Source organism: Quercus robur, chromosome 6, assembly GCF_932294415.1.
Source record: "Quercus robur chromosome 6, dhQueRobu3.1, whole genome shotgun sequence".
NCBI lineage: Eukaryota > Viridiplantae > Streptophyta > Magnoliopsida > Fagales > Fagaceae > Quercus > Quercus robur.
The window spans coordinates 22,315,483-22,335,795 of record NC_065539.1 but is presented as its reverse complement, the minus strand read 5'-3'; the positions used below and the strand labels follow the sequence as shown (position 1 = coordinate 22,335,795).

Below are 20,313 nucleotides of genomic sequence, written 5' to 3'. Positions count from 1 at the left end.
AAAGGGAGAACCAAAACAAATGTAGAAAACAAGCAACCAAAAAAAAATAGTATATAAGAAAGAAAACAAGCAAAAAAGAAGGGCACTACCAAAAAGAGAGCCTTTCATAGTTAAATGAAAAAGTATTGCCACATGATTATGTTTTTTCCTTTTTTTGCTCCCTGGTATTTTGGAATGGGCCCTTGTAGATTATACTCGGTATAGTACAGAAGGTGGTGGAGCATATGGGCCTAGTCAAGAAGTCAGTCGAGCCCACCTACATTTTCAGGCCTACTCATAGTTTCCTGGACGTGTGACCTAATTGGCAATTTCCTGTGGATTGGACCAGCCTCTAACAAAACATAATCCATTTGATTTGGGCCCAAATAGACCAATCAACAGAATTTTTATTTTGGTAGAAATTATTTTAGGTAATATAGTACTAGAAATTCAGAAAATAAAAAATTAATACACTTGAAAAATCAAATTTCGGGAGCATGAATCCATGAATTTATGTCCTAGATTCCAATTCAATTTGTTATAGTATTTACTATTTAGATTATAAGCCTGTTAGGCCCAGGCCCACTATATATAAATAGCTCTATCATGTACAGTATAGTTTTTCACATAATTCATTATACAACACAATTATTCTTTCATCCTGTTACATATATTGTTTTAAAAATCCTCTCTCCTTTTGTTTCGATGAATTTTTCTTAGCCGAGCTGAAATTGATTTGCAAAATGTTGAAGAAAATATTGCAAAACTCCGATGCACACGTTTATATACGCCGTGTTACCATGCGCGTGTCATTTTTCATATGTCTACATCCACATCAACATTGCTACATCACTATCATTTTTTATCAGTTTGACAATTAGGAATTATATTAAAAAATAAGACCCATATAATCATCTAGTCAATGTCAATAGCAGCAGAAGGTGGCTATTAATTGCACATCCTTTTTTGTTTAGAAATTTTATTGTAGACCAAGTATGAAATGCATTGGAGCAAAGAAAACCAAGCATGAAATGCACTACGTCTACGTGTACTTTTATATAATGTTAATTACCAGCTATAACACTCGAAAACTCTCGATATAGCAGATTCAAATTCGATAATTTATCTATACATTCCAAGGGATATTGATATCAATATGGTACGATATTAATAACTTTGATCTTAAGAATCTAAAAAAAAAAATTTTTTTCACTTCGAGAAGTATAAAACTAGAATGCTCATGCCAACAATGATTTTACTCTACAAGAGTTGATGTAGTTTGTATGACTATTGTTACTGTTAGGAATTAAAACCATAATAACATCAATACATTTTTTTTTTTTTTTTGATGTGAATACTGCACTTTTATTAAACTTCAAACCAAAAAAGATACATCATGGATTAAAGCTTGCTCAAGAAAGCAAGGACTAGCTTCCACCCAAGTTTCATAATCAACGATGCCTAAAGCATGTTTTGCTAACAAATGAACTGGACTATTACCCTGTCTCTTAATGTGAGAGAAATCAACCTTGTAGCAAGACCCACAAGCCATTAAAACCCCTCTGACTACAGATTCCACAGCAATACATTGCTACGGAATGAATAATTATAAGTGTTCTCATATGAAAAATTCATATACTCCTAAGTTAATTAAGAAGAGTTATTTATTTATTTGAGTAAGTTAAATAAAGGTATACTTCCTACCATGGTAGTTCAAAAAATCAGTACTGTCGAATTCACCGATCATTTGTGAATAATTTATTTAGTTTTTTGCTAAAAGTGTGCTAAACTATATTTGTACTTTGAAAAAGTAATAACAATTGAGGTTTTAAAAAGTTGTACATAAACGTTTAAATATATATATATATATATATCTTATTATAATCTATTTCAAAAACCACACTAACTTGAAATTTCTATTTTTGTTGGTTTCAAACAAAATTATGATTGGTTTTGATTTTAAAAGTATTAAAATTAGGCCATTATAATAGGATCTAAGCAAACCCTATAACTTATTTTCCTCTAATCAATTATGTCATCTCTTACCTACATCATTGTTCAACATCTCAATATCTTCCACTAAAAGAACGTTTCAGTGGCGGCTCCATAAAATTTTTTTAGGGTAGTCATTAAGAAATTTAAATTATACAAAATCTAATAAAAAAATAACTTCAAATATTGACCACAAAAAAAAAAACAAACAAACAAACGTAAATACATAAAGTCTTACAATTTTTTTTTACGAATTTTCTTATTTTGAAATCGTTGCATGATAGTCTTATTATCAATACTACAAATTACATCTCTTTCAAAATTTTAGTTAAATAAATTTTTTCTTGGGCCTTTTCTTTTTGTTTGCAAGGATGTAATATATTGCTAAGGGGACCAAAGTTTAAGGATAAAACTTGGTTACAAATTTATTTGTAACTTAAGACTACAACTCTCATAATAAATTAACATGATTATATATTTTGAAAATATAACTGTTGAATTGCATGTTCTTTATGTTTTAAAAATAAATGTCAAAATTCATGCTAATTTGATGTTATTTATTATTTGATACATAAATTTATTTTTTATGCATAATTTTAGACTACAAAAACTCAAAATTTAAACATTTGATAACTATTGAATTTTAATTTTCTTGAAATTTTACGAGTATGAAGGATATAAAAAAAAATTGTAATATAATGGTTGATTTGTCAAAATCCATATCCAATAAAAAAAAAATATTGAGTGCAGTTGTAACCTTAGTCTACAACAAAGTTTGTTGCCAAATTTTATCCAAAGTTTAATTATATTGAGCCTAAAAAATTTTAGTGAGGGATCAAAGTTTAAGGATAAAACTTGGCTACAAACTTAATTGTAATTTAAGGTTACAATTCTCACTAAACAAATTAACATGACTATATATTTTGAAAATATAACCATTGAAACGCATATTCTTTTTGTTCATAAAACACATGTCAAATTTCATGCAATTTGGATGTTATTTATTATTTAATCCATAAAATTATTTTTTATGTATAATTTTATACTATGAAAGCTCGAAATTTAAACATTTGATTGATGAAATAACTTTTTTTTTTTTTTTGAAATTTTGCAAGTATGAAGATATAAGAAAAAAAAAATGTAATCCAATGGTAGATTTGTCAAAATACATATCTAATAAAAAAAATATATTGAGTGCAGTTGTAATCTTAGTCTACAACCAAATTTATTACAAAATTTTGTCAAAAGTTCAATTATGTTGGGCCTAAAAAATTGTAGTGAGGCACAAAATTTTTTTAAAGATAAAAAGATCATAAATTTTTTTAATTTATAAATAATAAAATTTTTTTTTTTAAGTCAGGACGGTCTTGTGACCACCCTATACTCGACGTGGAGCCGCCCTGCCACACGTTGTATGTGAACTATTCCATCAATATTTCATTTAAATTTGTAATCACAATATAATTTTTAAATACTAACAAATCATTTAAGCAATTGAGCCTTTGAGGCATAGATATTTAAATTTGTCAAGTAATTAAAAAAATAAAATAACAATTTGAGATTATGGATTGTGAGAAGGCATTAAACACGGGACTAGGATAGAACAGTGCACTATCAAAATCTTTGGAATTACATTAAATTAGTCGCAAATTCGTGCTATGCATGAGAACTTACTTATTTGTGTGGTAGACTAAAATAATTATATAAAATTTAAAATTGATTACGAAACTATACCATTTCATGAATTTCTCCTATTTCACTTCAATTTTTGTTACAATTTGATAAAGAAGTCATTGTTTGAATGTGCAAAATCTTGTGAAAAAATCTACCAATTGGTTTCAAATATTAAAATTTTCGGAAGGACAAAAATATTAAAGAATCAGAAGATTCACTGCCTATAAATTTTTGAAATATATATATATATATATTGTGGGGGCCGGTTTATCAATAATTATTAAAACCGTGTTAACTGGGCCTGTGACCCATCCGAGGACGTTAAACCATCCGAGGAGGCTCATATAAGGTTATAAGGGGAACCAAATGAAAATAGGAGTAGATATCACATGAGATGGGTCCAGTATTCGTCCGAGGACAAAATCCTTCTCGGCAATATGTGTCCGAGGACAACCTGAACGCCATATTATTACAAACACACTTCAAAACTACATTACCACTAAAGGTGGGACATGGGACCAAGGGTAAGAAAGAAAAGATAAACAAATATCTTTAACAACTGCTGCCTCCGCATTAATTGCCTCTCAACCAACTCTCTGACCGCATTAATGTGGAGGTGATGTCTGAACAGTGATGAAGCAGCCTTACAGCTGCTAGTTGAAGGTTCCAGGAAGTGTTAGATGGGATAGGAAGGGATCCCCCTAATCCAACCTACACGTGTGTGGTGAAGATGACACCAAGAGAGCAATATATAACATGGAAGAATGCATTGAGAGAAAAGATCGGAACTTCTGAACAATTGATGCCTAGAAAAAAATCTTATGAAATAAAGAACTTAGCTTGCTTCAATGATAAATTGATCGTAATGTTTATGTTAATCCATCTAGAAACGTTAAGTTTAATCGTTTTTCTTTTGAAGTTAATCTAGTTCTTTGATATCCACGCTCTACAAATTTATTGTTTGGGCCTTTAGCGTTCGAACCCAATACGAGTTTGGGATCATTACAAATTGAGTCCTTACAATTGGCGTCGTCTGTGGGGAGAGCTTGATTTAGATTAAAAGAAATCCGTTTCAATGTTCATGATGGAGGAAGTAGGTCCACATCACTATGCAGCAGGACCACATCAAGTAGATGCCAACCTACACCAAGTAGAGTCAATAGGCTCCCAGCATGGTAATTCGCACCGGAGTTCCGAACAGAGAGAAGGTCGTGAGGGGAGTGTGTGCACAACTCATACCACCAAAAGTCGCTCTCGTGGGAAGAATCATGTTTCTCATGCAAAGAATGGCAGGGACCTGCAACGTGAAATTGACGGGTTGAAAAGAGAGTTGCGCCACGCCAGGCGGGGACATTCCCAGCCTAGCTCCGAACCATCATCCGAGGAGACGGATGGAGCTAGTTATAGGCGGAGATCCAGAACTCCGCCTAGTGAGACTTTTTCCTATGAAGAGGAGCACAGCCGTCAACATAAGCGCAAAAGTCCGCCTAGCGGGGGCTTAAGGAACAACACCATGAACAAAGCGTTAAGCCAAGTCTCCAAATCACCCTTCACAAGGAATATAGAAGATGCGATTCTTCCTCGGCGATTCCACTAGCCTACATTCACCCTATATGATGGCCGGTCAGACCCAGTAGAACAGCCGTCGACATAAGCGCAAGAGTCCGCCTAGCGGGGGCTTGAGAAACAACACCATGAACAAAGCGTTAAGCCAAGTCTCCAAATCACCCTTCACAAGGAATATAGAAGATGCGATTCTTCCTCGGCAATTCCACTAGCCTACATTCACCCTATATGATGGCCGGTCAGACCCAGTAGAACATGTTAGCCATTTTAGCCAAAAGATGGCTATCTACTCCAGGGATGAGGCATTGATGTGCAAGGTCTTTCCATCAAGTTTGGGTCCGGTGGCGATGAGATGGTTTAACGGTTTAAGGGTCAACTCTATTAAATCCTTCAAAAAGCTTACCCGGGCTTTTGGCGCTCGATTTATCACTTGCAGTAGGGTTCCTCAGCCTTTGGGATCCTTGCTATCTATGTCCATGCGAGAGGGCGAGACTCTCAAAACTTATTCAGATAGATACTGGGAAATGTTTAATGAAATAGAGGGAGAGCATAATGATATGGCCATAAGTACTTTCAAGGCTGGTCTTCTAGCTGAGCATGATTTAAGGAAATCTCTAACTGGTAAACCTGTTACTAGTGTACACCAATTGATGGATAGGATTTACAAGTACAGAAAAGTAGAAGAATACCAACTTCAGGGAAAAGGAAAGGCTAAGGTAATCTCTCAGGAGATGGGAGATTTCAGGTCGGACCGTTACAATAGTAACCGACCTCGGAAAGACTTCGTTGGGCAATCAGGTTCTGCTGATACCCAGGTGGTTAATGCAGTGTTTCGGGAACCAGTATAGCAAGTATTGGAGAAGATAAAGAATGAGCCTTTTTTTAAATGGCCAAACAAGATAGCAGGAGAGCCTAAGAGATACAACCCGAACCTTTATTGCCACTATCATCAGAATCATGGGCACACGACGGAGGATTGCAGGAATTTATGGGACCATTTGGAGTAGCTGGTCCGAGAGGGGAAATTGAAGTAACTCTTGCATCATTCCAGTGGTAGGGTAGGCCAGGTAGGCTCAGAGAAGCGTGGGGACGCTTCTTCAAGACTCCCCCTTGGCACAATAAACGTTATTTTTACTGCCCTAGGGAGGACTGGATCTTGTCCTTCCAGGGTACTGTCGGTGTTCCGACCTCCAACCAAGGATCATTGCCAAGTGTCAAAAAGAGCCAGGGTGGACATCCCCCTAATTTTGGGCTTTCGGATGAGGACAAGGTTGGAACTATACAGCCCCATGATGATGCTCTGGTGTTCACGCTGAGAATTGGTGGGTACAATGTAAAAAAGGTGATGATTGATCAAGGTAATGCTGTTGATATAATGTACCCAGATTTGTATAAGGGGCTAGGATTGAAGCCTGACGACTTAGCAGCCTATAGTTCCCCTCTGGTGAGTTTTGAGGGAAGGATGGTCATTCCAAAAGGACAAATCAGACTACCTATGCAAACCGGTATGGATGTGGTGGAGGTGGACCTCATTGTTGTAGATGTTTTCTCTCCATGCACGGCTATTATGGGTAGACATTGGCTTCATACCCTGGGATCAGTCTCATCTACTCTACATCAGAAAGTGAAGTACCCATCTGGGGGCCAAGTATTGGAGATAGTAGGAAGCCAGGTTGCAACTCGGCAATGCCTAGTAGCGGCTATACAACATTGACCAGAGGCAGAGACCTCGGCTACCGCCGATAATGGATTATAGTAATTAAAACCCCCAACATTACCCTTAGATGGACCAGCCGACGAGGTAAAGTGTGAAGATTTGAAGAGAGTAATTGTTGCTGATGATCCGGAAAGATTTTTCCAGGTTGGGGCTAAACTGCCTTTGTAAGAGAAGGAGCGATTGCTGGAATTCCTCAGAGAAAATGTAGATGTGTTCGCATGGAGCCCATATGAAGCCCCAGGTGTAGATTCGAATTTCATTTGTCATCGACTCAACGTGAATCCTTCCATTATTCTCAAAAGATAGCCACCTCGGCGACCATCAAAAGAGTACGCCGAAACTGTCAAAAGTGAGGTGGCCAAGCTCAAGCAGGCTGGGGCTATCAAAGAAGTTTTTTACCCTCAATGGTTAGCCAATACGGTGGTGGTAAAGAAAAAGACAGGAAAGTGGCGAATGTGCGTGGACTTCACGGACCTCAATAAGGCTTGTCCCAAGGATCCTTTTCCCATGCCAAAGATAGACTAGTTAGTGGATGCAATCGTTGGTCATCCTCGGATGAGTTTTTTGGATGCCTTTCAAGGATACCACCAAATGCCGCTAGCGTTGGATGATCAAGAAAAGACGGCATTTGTCACCCCTATTGGAAACTATCATTATAAAGTGATGCCCTTTGGTTTAAAAAATCTAGAATCTACCTATCAACGGATGATGACCAAAATGTTCGAACCGTAACTGGGCAGAAACATTGAAGTCTATATCGATGATATGGTAGTGAAGAGTAAAGTGGTGTCCGAGCATGTGGAAGATCTTACGAACATCTTTGGAATACTGAGAAAGCATAAACTACGTCTAAATGCTTCAAAGTGTTCCTTTGGTGTAGGCTCCGGGAGGTTCTTGGGATACATGGTGACTCATAGAGGAATTGAAGTGAACCCAGATCAGATTAAGGCCATCAACGATTTACAAGCACCTCGAAATCCAAAAGAGGTGCAGAAACTGACTGGAATGACTGCTGCTTTGAACCGATTTATCTCTAGGTCAGCCAAGAGGTGTCGTCCCTTTTTCCTTCTACTGTATAAGTGGAAAGGATTTGAATAAACCGAGGAGTGTGTTGTGGCGTTTCAGCAGTTGAAGGAGTACCTGTCCAAGCCGTCTATCAGGTCTAGTCTTGAGGTGGATGAGGTGCTGTTTGCTTATCTGACAGTTGCCCCTCATGCAGTTAGTTTTGTCTTAATACGAGAGGACAGTGGCGTCCAAAGACCAGTTTATTACGTAAGTAAGTCCCTTCATGAAGCCGAGGTGAGATACTTATCATTGGAAAAGGCCATCTTGGCGATGGTCCATGCAACACGCAAACTTCCACATTACTTTCAGGCCCATACTGTGGTTGTCTTAACTCAGTTACCTCTCAAGTCCATACTTAGAAGTGCAGATTATACTGGGAGAATTGCTAAGTGGGGCACAATCCTAGGTGCTTTCAACATCAAGTATATGCCTCGCACCTCTATGAAAGGTCAAGTCCTTGCCGATCTGGTAACTGAGTTCGCCGAGTGTCCAGAAGAAGCTAACATGAAGCAAAGTGACATGGATGAAAAGTCGGTTGGTCTGATCTCCACACAAGGCGGTTCCTCCTGGAGAGTATATATGGACGGAGCAACAAACCAACGGGGGGCAGGATTGGGGCTAGTTTTGATATCCCCTGAGGAGATCATCCTTAAGAAATCCTTGAGGTTGGGATTCTCGGCTACTAACAACGAAGCAGAATACGAAACTTTGTTGATGGGAATGAGTATGGTCTAGAAAATGGGTGGAAAGGTAGCAGAATTATTCTCGGATTCAAGATTGGTAGTCGGCCAAGTGAAAGGAGAACTGGAAGCCCGAGACCCAAGAATGCAGGGATATTTGAGTCAAGTTAGGCGTATGCAAACGAAATTTGAATCTTTTGACTTGTCGCAACCCTTGCCACCTCTTCAACTCGAAATTTTCCTCGGGTGATAATCGTCACGGATTTATATACCCCCACCCAACCAGGAAAGGACGTACGTCAGGTTCATCAAGTCAATCTAGCGCCGAGCTGGATGGATTCCATATCGAAATTCCTCGAAAGTGACATCTTACCCGAAGAGAAAATAGAAGTTGAGAAAATATGGAGGAAAGCTCCTCGGTTTTGGTTATCCGAGGACAAGAAATTATACAAACGGGTTCTGGGCCGTACCTACTTTGTATACATTCCGAGATGTCAGAGTCACTCCTAGAGGAGCTGCATGAAGGTATTTGTGGAAGTCATACGGGGGGAAGGTCCCTATCACACCGAGCCATTACTCAAGGATATTGGTGGCCAAATATGTAAAAGGAAGCGCAGTAGTATGTTAGAAAATGTTACCAGTGTCAAAGGTTCGCCCCAAACATCCACCAGCCCGGAGGAATTCTTAACCCTCTGTCCAGCCCTTGGCCTTTTGCTCAATGGGGGCTAGATATTGTCGGCCCTTTTCCTAAAGCCTTAGGAAACAAAAAGTATCTGCTGGTCGGCACGGATTATTTTACTAAATGGGTCGAAACTGAACCTTTAGCTAACATTAGAGACATAGATGTTAAGAGGTTTATCTGGAAGAATATTGTTACGCGATTTGGAACTCCGCGCACTTTTGTTTTGGATAATGGCCTCCAATTTGATAGTAAGGCATTCAGGCAATACTGTTCAGACTTAGGTATAAAGAATAGATATTCCACTCCGGCCTATCCTCAAGGGAATGGGCAAGCTAAAGCTGTAAACAAAGTAATAGTCAATGGACTTAAGAAGAGACTGGATGATGCAAAAGGAAAATAGGTGGAGGAATTGCCACATGTTCTTTGGACCTATCGAACAACACCTCGACGATCAACAGAAGAGATTCCTTTTTCCATGACCTATGGAGCTGAGGCCATCATCCCTCTAGAAACTGGATTCCCAACGTTAAGGACTAGAACGTTTTCCTCGAACAGTAACGATTGGATGTTAGGAAAAAGTTTAGAGTTGATCAAAGAGCGAAGGGAGAATGCAATGGTCCAATTGGCTTACTACCAGCATAAACTCAAGTAAGGCTATGATACTAATGTAAAGTTGAGACTGTTAGCAGTTGGAGATCTGGTGCTGAGGAAAGTTCTGGGAACCACCAAGAATCCAGTTTGGGGAAAACTTGGGCCTAATTGGAAAGGGCCTTGTCGGATTACTTCAGTGGCCAGAATAGGAGCCTATTATCTGGAAGACCTGGATGAAAAAGTTGTACTCCATCCTTGGAATGTAAATAATCTCAAGAGGTATTATTATTAATAAAAGTAATCTAGTTTGGGTTTTCTTTTAATTTATGCTGATCATGCATCTTGTGTTTCCACATCTAATGGCATCTTATGAAGTATTAAACAGAAACTAAGTTATGTCAGGTCCTCAGACCACAAGTTTAGTGGAAATTAATACCCTATGACATCTATTGAAGTATTAAACAGAAATTAAGTTATGTCAGGTCTTCGGACCACAAGTTTAGTGGAAATTAATACCCTATGACATCTTGTGAAGTATTAAACGAGAAACTAAGTTATGCTAGGTCCTCGGACCACAAGTTTAGTGGAAATTAATACCCTATGACATCTATTGAAGTATTAAACAGAAACTAAGTTATGTCAGGTCCTCGGACCACAAGTTTAGTGGAAATTAATACCCTATGACATCTTATGAAGTATTAAACAGAAACTAAGTTATGTCAGGTTCTCGGACCACAAGTTTAGTGGAAATTAATACCCTATGGCATCTTATAAAGTATTAAACAGAAACTAAGTTATGTCAGGTCCTTGGACCACAAGTTTAGTGGAAATTAATACCCTATGACATATATTGAAGTATTAAATAGAAATTAAGTTAGGTCAGGTCCTCGGACCACAAGCTTAGTGGAAATTAATACCCTATGGCATCTTATGAAGTATTAAATAGGAACTAAGTTATATCAGGTCCTCGGACCACAAGTTTAGTAGAAATTAATACCCTATAGCATCTTATGAAGTATTAAACAGAAACTAAGTTATGTTAGGTCATCGGACCACAATCTTTGTGAAAATTAATGCCCTGTGAAATCTATTGGGTCACTAAGTGGGTTCCTTGGAAACTAATACAGCCTCTTGCTATTAAAATACTAGTGCCACTTGGGCTTATGCATTCCAGGATAACAAATTCTCAAATATCAGCCTAAGATCATAGGATTTTTAATTATCTGTTGAAGATATAAACCCCAATAAGCCTATGAACATCATTTAATGTACAACTGAAGTACTGTAGACCCAACTTTATCCAACTTTTGAACATTCCCTTAAGTTTCAATTGATTAGAAAGAATACATATGTATCCAAAATGTCTCCCTGAGACCTCATAGTATTAATGTTTATCACCCATTTTTAATCGCCAATTGTTAATGTTTATAAGTTATTTTTTCTCTTGCAAACGAAAGATAGTCAAAATGAATCCATTCAAGTTAAGATAACACAGTGAACAAGTACAAAAATAAGATAAAACGGCAACAACAATAAGCAAATAGACATAAATATCCTTACAAAAGTCCTAATCAAATTTAAAATCAGTCCTATTTTTTCAACTTAATTTGGAGCTTAGGAGCTTGGTTGGCTGATTTATCTGCCTCCGAGGTAGTGACTTCCTCTTTGTCCTTAGTAGCTCCCCCAGCTGGCATGATTGTGAAAGCCAAATCCTGTTGAAAGCCTTGAGAGGCTACCTCTGCCTCAGAAGCTGCTGCAGTCTTGTCCAAGGAGGCTTCTGGAGGGGCATTAGTCTCTTTAGCTGGTTTTGGTTGGCCAGGAGGAGGAAGATTTTAAGGCAAAACCTCCTAATTAGGATTAGTGGTTGAGGTAGTGTCTTCAGCTTGACTGGATGGAGGAGCCAAGGTGCGGATTACTGTAGGGTAGAACACATTCTCTGCTTTCCTTAACTCGAATGAAGCCTCAACCCCAGCTTGGTTAAGGGCTTCATTTCAAGTTTGAGCGTAGTAAATGCGGCACACCATTGGCACCTCTGCCCTTAGTGTCTCCTCCATCTCAGCCACCCCGATTTCGTAGCCTTTCTGTTCAGCCTCATTCGTTGCCTGTTCGGCCTCGGCCTTTGCCCTCTCAGCTTTCTCCCTGGACTTTTCAGCTTGCTCCCTTAATTTTTGGGTTTCCTCCAGGTGCTTTTTAAGAACTGCTACTTGCTCTCGAGTAGCCTTCAATTCCTCATTTGCTTCGCACAAACGCTTTCTCTGGTCCTCAGCTTGCTTTTGGAAGCCTTCTAAGGCCGAGTCAGCGCTTTTGCGAGCTTGCTCCTCAGCGGCTAATTTCTTTTTCGTATCCGCCAAGTCTTGCTCGGATATTGTCAAAGTTTGTACAGCCGATGTCCATCTCTTCCTTTCATCGTCTAGCTGATTGTAATAGTTATTGAGCATCTCATCCAACCTAAAAGTGTTTTGGATAACCTAAAAAGAAGAAATTAACACTATAGTCAGTAAAAAGTACACATCAGTGAGTAATGATCACAAAAAGAAAAAGAAGCGGTTAGCACTATACCATTCCCAAATATCTTTTATTATTAAGGATGAGTTCATTCTTCCTTGCATTCTTTATTTCAACCATGTCCTTTGGGAGTAACAAAGCCTCCTTTATAGCCGAGGCTATGTGACACCCAACACCACCGTTGAAGTCCCTAATAGATGCATCATCTCGTAGGGGCTCCCCACTGTGCATGGGTGCTGGCAACCATACTTATGGCTCAGGAGGTTGAATGTCAGACCTTTCCTGGCCTCGCTGAATAGGGTGGCTAGTTTTCTGCTACTTTGCAACTCGCTAGGCATCCTCCTCGTGGGTCGGACGGGACTTTCCAGCATCCACCACATCCTTCCCTTTCTTCTCTCTGCGTCTTTTCAATTTGGCAGCATCAGCTTTGATTGGCTGGGGAGGTTGATGAGAAGGTTGATGAGGAGCAGGAGGAGGAAACCTGGTAGGAAAAGGAGGAATCTGGGATTGCGTTGATTTTCCTGGCGCATTCTTCCCAGGCTGATTCTCTATCAGCTCCATTAGACTTTTTTGGGGCTTCCTTTGTATTCCCATCTCGTCATATTCTTCCTCGGAGTGTATAGGTTGATTGAAAATCCCAAAATCGTTCAAGGAGTCTGAGAGTTCTACAACTTCTTCTTCTTCTTCTTCCTCTTCTTCTTCTTCTTCCTCTTTCTCTTCTACTTCCTCTTCCCTGAGGGCAGGCTGGGATGAAAAGGCTCCTGTTGAGATGGCGGCCACAAAAAGGGGCTTAGTGCGGGAGGTATCCTTAGGAAGTGGAATACCTTCTAGAACGACGAACCCCTTGTAGGCAATGCTAATACGGTGAAGCCGAGGATCGCGGGCTCTAATCACGCACTTCGGCGCTTGGAAAGCAAACGAGAGGGGGGTGTATCCGAGGATTAAATGGGCTGCCCGGAGTTGGCCGTCAGCTTCGTTCACGTATATCTTGGCTTTCAATACCCTATCCAAACTTGCTTTGTTGACTAAACTAAGTCTGGGCTTGGTAGAACGTCTATCTACGGAATCATTGAATTGAAATGAAGCGTCATTAGGGATAAGAATACTGAGACTCAAAAAAAAAAAAAAAGGGAAAATATGTATGTATAAATCGAATGTTACGAATCTATGACTGCATTCCCACCTGGTTCTTCTTCCTCCATGAGGCATGACAGACCATCATGCCATTCCCCAGAAAAGATAAGGAAATCCTCCTTTAAGTTCTTGTTTGAAGTAGGAAGGCACTGAATTAGCCTCACCGCGGGATACCTTGACTTGAGATAATATCCCTGCCCCTTCAAATAGTGGAGGTTGTACACCCAATTCACGTCATAATGGGTCAGGTTTAGGTCCATTCTCTCATTCAAGGCTTTTATACTTCCCAGGACCCTAAACATGTTTGGGGCACACTGAGTTGGGGATAACCTAAAGAACCTAAGGTAGTTCCTAGTAATCTTACCCATGGGGATGGTCATCCCGCCTTCTATGAAGGCAATCATGGGAATAACCACTTCCCCGGTTCTTCTAGCACCAGCCCATTCCCCCTGGGCTGCATACCTCACACCCACTGTTGAGGGGATCCTGTACTTAGCGCGAAAATTTCTCATACCCTCCTCGGACTCAACCAGACATCGAAACTTACCCTCTTTCCCCATTTTCCTAAAGGGTTTAGTAGAGAAATTAACGAGTTTAAGATGAAAGCTGTAAAGGTTTTAAGAAGACTTACAGGTTTGAAAGAGGGTCCTCGAACAAGATTTTAGTATTTGTAGATGCCCAGGAAAACGACGAAAAAGGAGAAAGACAGGTTCAGTGTATGAGCTCTAGAATTGTGTGATCGCTGAAGGTAAGAGAGAGAATTGATTTGAAAATTCCTTTATAGTCGTGCAGAAGTTATGAGCGGGAAAGTTCCCGCTCACAAAACGAGACAGACCACCCACCGTTCGATTTACATCTTACCGTTGAACGTGGGAAATAGGGGCGTCGCCAAAATTTAATACTGCCAGGAGCATGCCCAAAACGTAAGAGGATATCGGCTTATGACATCAAAATCAGTCTTTTCTCCCGAGGAGTCGAAAAGCAAGATTTTGAGGGGCTATTGTGGGGGCCGGTTAATCAATAATTATTAAAACCGTGTTAACTGGGCCTGTGGCTCATTCGAGGACGTTAAACCATCCGAGGAGGCCCATATAAGGTTATAAGGGGAACCAAATGAAAAGAGGAGTAAATATCACATGAGATGGGTCCAGTATTTGTCTGAGGACAAAATCCTTCTCGGCAATATGTGTTCGAGCACGACCTGAACGCCATATTGTAACAAACACACTTCAAAGCTACACTACCAGTAAAGGTGGGACATGGGACCAAGGGTAAGAAAGAAAAGATAAACAAATATCTTTAACAACTGCTGCCTCCGCATTAATTGCCTCTCAACCAACTCTCTGACCGCATTAATGTAGAGGTGATGCCTGAACAGTGATGAAACAGCTTTACAGCTGCTGATTGAAGGTTCCAGGAAGTGTTGGATGGGACAGGAAGGGATCCCCCAAATCCAACCTACACATGTGTGGTGAAGATGACACCAAGATGGCAGTATATAACATGGAAGAATGCATTGAGAGAAAAGATCGAAACTTCTGAACAATTGATGCCTAGAAGAAAATCTTATGAAATAAAGAACTTAGCTTGCTTCAATGATAAATTGATCGTAATATTTATGTTAATCCATCTAGAAACGTTAAGTTTAATCGTTTTTTTTTTTTTTGAAGTTAATCTAGTTTTTTGATATCCACGCTCTACAAATTTATTGTTTGGGCCTTTAGCGTTCGAACCCAATACGAATTTGGGATCGTTACAAATTGAGTCCTTACATATATATATATATATATATATATATGACTACACAAAAGAGAAATATAAGAGAAAAATAGGTTATCTTCAAAAGAATATATAATTCATGGTATAACCGTTGAAATCTGCTAAACATGTTTAGATATTGCAATAATTAACGCAAAAATATAGATATTAAAACTTTCAAAATGCCAACAAATAAAATTAAAGAATCAAATGGTTCAGAGCCTATAAATTATTGAAATAATACAAATATATATATATATATATATATCTGATAGAAAATTATATTATTTAAAAAAATTAAACGATAGAATTAGAGTTCCAAATAAATTTATGAGTTTGAATAGCACCAGAACATAATGGTATGTGTGGATGTGGCATATGGTGATATATATTATATATTTAATTTGTTGTTGTTATCTAATATGTAATAGCAAAAAATAAATTAACGCATAATCAAAATATTTTGAAATAAAAATTTATATTCTATGACGTAGAGTTCAAGAAGTTTGGTTGTAGGGTTTTTAAAAAATTAATTAACTTTGTTTTTGGGTTTATTGCAATAAAGTCGATACTTATTGTAAGGACATGATTTACGATCCAAGCCCAAGATGTACGAGATTTTGGCCCAATGAGCCTAGTACAATAAATTTGTAGAGAGTGGGTCAAAGAATTAGACCCTAATGAGTTGAACAACGGCTAGTATTGAATTAAATGACAATCAAACACAAATAAGAGGTTTTGATATCAATGGACTTTCAGTTCGAGAAGGTCACACTTATATAAATTGATTACAATTTGATACAAAGACAATTTAGATTGCTACAGTGTTCTCTCTTTATTTTTCCGATCCCCTTCTCATGGAGGGTCTCTCACATTATATAGCTCCCTTTGAACCATCTTGATCCTACACTTATTGATCATATGAGCCCTTACTTGAGTACTTGTCCCATCAAACACCCTCTTTAACTTTCCGTGAGTTGCGGTAGTCAAGGCAGCACTGTTCAGATGTCTTTTTCACATAAATGCGGTCAGAAAAGTAACTGCAGTGCATTTAATGCGGTGGTAGCAGTTTTCCCTTAGATATTTTTGAGTTTCCTTCCTTCTCATATGTTCGTGAGGCACGTCCCTATCGCTGGAGCTTCTTGGAGGGTTATTCTAATTGCTGGAGTACATACTTGAGCTGTCTTTATCATATTTGAGGAGGAGTTCCTCCTCGGACCACCTTTCATTCGTTCCTTACTCATGAGACTTTAAATTAGAACTCCTGATAACTATTTGTTCCTCCTCGGATCATTCAACATCCTCGGACAAAACCCAAGACCCAATATATGATCTTGGGCCCTTATCCCTACACTTGTCATTTTATTGTAGATTTTTTTTTTAAAAATAATTATCTTTAGATTAAATTCAGCTTAAAATATCATATTTTATCCAAAAAAGAAAAAGAAAATAAGAAAACAAGTATCGGGTTTTGGAGAGAAAAATAGTGTTTTTAATTTTTTAAATATTGTGTTGTGTTGTGCTGACGTGGAAAATTGTGGTGCCAGTAGAGGTTTTAGTTATATATATATATATATATATATGCATACAGATAATAATGTAAAAATTATCATTTCAATGCTTATGCTTACTAAATAAGTAAACGATAATTTCTCCACACACACACACACAAAAGGTAAAATGATAATTTTTTTTTCTATATATGCAACATTTTCATCATACAAATATAAATAAATTAAGAATCACTTTATAACTATTCAAGTTATTTGAGTAAAATTTGAAAAATTATCTATCACTAAATTTTATAGATTTGTTTAAGCAACTTAACCAAAAATAATATAATTATCATACAAATAAAAGTTACCACCTATCAATTTTGAATCTTCCTAAAAAAAAAAAAAACAAAAAAAAAAAACTATATGGTTTTGAAACTCTATCATAGGTGGGTTCCAGTCAGCTCAACTGGTAAAGTCTCTGATGGTTGTATAAGAGATCTGGGGTTCAATTCTCGCCTACACCAAAAACTGATTGGTGTTTTGGTCTGATAAGAAAGAGTTATCATCAAGAGCTATCATCAAGAGCAGACGCCCTAGGTTGAAACTCTCTAAAAAAAAAAAACTCTATCATGGTTTTTCCCATCCAATAATAAAAAACTTGGGTTTGAAACTCTCATTTTTATTTTTATTTTTATTTTTATTTTTAAAATTTATTTACCAAACAACAACTTTTAAAAATTATATGGCAAATAGCCTTTTTGGTATTTTATATTTTTTAAAGACACTTATGAGTCCTGTGACATAAACTTTATTATAATTACTTTTTATATCCACCAATAAAAGATTTTATCAATTAAACTAATTAAAATCTAAAATTTTTTAATTAACTTCAAACATCGTTATTTATACTTTTTTTTTTTTTTAGATGCATTATTTTTACTTAAAAAAAAATGTAAAAATACTCTCATAATAAAAAAAAAAAAAAAAAAAAAAATAGTCTGATTTGCATTTTAAAAAAGAAAGCAGTCCAGGTTAACCTGAGCTCAAAGATGCACAATGTACGCGTACACGGAACCACAACCCTTTCGTATAAAAACGGTAAAACCAGCTTGACCTTCCCAACATCCTCATTTTTCCTCAAACCTCGGCACAACTGAAAACACCGAACCGCAACTCTCTCTCTCTCTACCTGTGCCAAGCAAATCAGAGCCGTTGATTTCAGGTTCGTGTCATCGAGATCTCAAAAACAAATTCCCCACCTCGAAGTCCTTCTCTTTACCACTCAGTGTTATCATCATCTTCTGTGATCTGAACGAACTCTTTGGTAATTTCTGATCTGAATATCTGTCAAACAAGAACAAAAAAAAAAAATTATTTATTGAATTTCCAAATTTTGAGTACTTTAGAGAAATGGGTTGTGCTTAGTTTGGGGGTTTTAGGCTTCGTGAAGTTTATATTTATTGGAATTTGGGGTTTTGGAATAGTGGGTGTGAGTTTTTGTTGGCTAAAAATGGAGCAAGAATCACAAAAGAGGAAGCTTGATGAGATGGGCCGCGAGCCCTCGAACGCACCGATTATGTGTGCTAATAATTGTGGATTTTTTGGAAGTGTAAGTACTAACAATCTTTGCTCCAAATGCTACAAACAGTTCTTGTTAAGTGAAAATGTAGTTGTAGAGAAAAAAGTGTGTGAGGAACAGAATGTGAAAGATAAGGCTGAGGTTGTTGTTAAAGTGGTTGATGAGGAAATGAATGATGATGGTAATAATATTATTGATAAGAGTCAAGTTGAGGAGGAAGGGGCTTCTTCGGTGGTGGAGGAGAAGCGGCCTGCGAATCCCACAAATCGTTGCAACTTCTGTAAGAAGCGCATTGGGCTGATGGGGTTCAAGTGTAGGTGTGATTTGATGTTTTGCTCAATGCATCGCTATTCGGATAAGCACAATTGCGTGTTCGATTACAAGGGCGAGGCACAGGACGCGATTGCAAGGGCTAACCCTGTGGTGAAGGCTGACAAGGTTGAGAAGATATGATGGTTGTGTTGGTGATTGGTGATGTGGTGGTGGTTGTTCACTATACGGAGTAAGCTTTTCAAGATTTAAGATACTTTGATGCATTAGGAAATAAGCTTTTATATTGAATGCTACTTGGTTTGATATGTACAGTTTGGTTGATTGTGGTCTCAAATAATGATCTTTTGCTGTAAAACATTTGGATTATTTATGAATTAGTGATTTGCAATAAGGATTTGATGTTGTTGCTATTTATCTAGTATTGTAAGTGTTTCATGTTTGTTTAGTAGTTTGATTGCTCCCCGGGTCATTGCCATGTGTGTTAAATTCATTTGGAAAATGATGGTAGTTTGTCAAGAATATGATAGCTCATTGGAGCTGTAACACATTTAGCCCTCTTATTGGTTGCTAGCAGTCCGGGCAGATTTAGTATCTGAAGAAGAATAACGCTTGTTTTCTGTCCTAATTCCGGTTGGTACCCCATTATAAGTAATTGAACTCAGGAACATGCCTACTCTACAAGGCTTAGGCTAGGACCAGTTAAAAGTAGCCTAATATACTTCCATTGAGCACATTATGATTTCTCTGTTAACACACCGTTAATACATTTCAATTTCCTGAAAGACAATAGTTTGCAGGGCTTTTTATCGACCACTACATGGCTTTCAATCTCTTTCAACTGCTTGGCAGTTGGCAGAATGATCCAGTTGGTGCTGTAATATGGTTCATCTTTTAGGTTTTAGTGTCTTACTTTTTCGTATCTTCTATTTTATATGTTAGTGTGGGATAGGAATTTCAATTTGTCAACATGTTTTAGTAAGCATGTAAGGATTTCTCTAATAATACAAGCATAATTCAGTTCCATGCCTGGAAAGGCTCCACCTTGGAAACCAGGACCCTCTCCATTTCAAATGATTTGATATTAGATACACTTTTAGATCATTCAGTTCCATATCTGGAAATGCTTCACCTTGCAGAATAGGATCCTCTATTCCTCTCCATTTCAAATGATGTGGCACTGTAAGATTAAATGGGTTCATTTCATATAGAATTTGCTGCGTGGTCTTTTGTCTCATTCAATTGTTTAAGAATTTCACTTTGATGTCATAACCAGCAAGCTGGGTTTTGGTATCATATGTTTTCTTGTATATATTTCAAACCTGTTGCCAGTATGGAACGGCAATATTGAGGTGTTGCTAGTTTCTATCCATGCCTTATGCCCTTATGCTTCCCTTGACGGTCTATAGTTTGGTGCAAAATGCGATTCTGAGTTCTTTGGTAAAAGGGTATTTTTTTTTTTTTTTTTTTTTGAGAAACAAGTTAACAAACACACACACACCGGGGAATGGGGATGAACCTTTAATATCACACAACTCACAATACTCAAAAGCCGGTAAATCCCACATCGAGTAAGAGTGAGTTTGGTAAAAGGGTATTTATGATGTAGGTTGTTTTTCGTTTTT

The 20,313-nt window shown here is 37.8% G+C and overlaps 1 protein-coding gene across 1 annotated transcript; it reads left to right on the top strand.

The window, feature by feature from the left end:
- The first annotated feature begins 17,888 nt into the window (after window positions 1-17,888).
- LOC126733276 (zinc finger A20 and AN1 domain-containing stress-associated protein 6-like) lies at window positions 17,889-19,082 on the top strand. Its single transcript, XM_050436508.1, has one exon. The coding sequence runs from the start codon at window positions 18,350-18,352 to the stop codon at window positions 18,869-18,871; it is 522 nt and encodes a 173-aa protein (XP_050292465.1). The 5' UTR covers window positions 17,889-18,349; the 3' UTR covers window positions 18,872-19,082.
- Window positions 19,083-20,313: the final 1,231 nt, after the last annotated feature.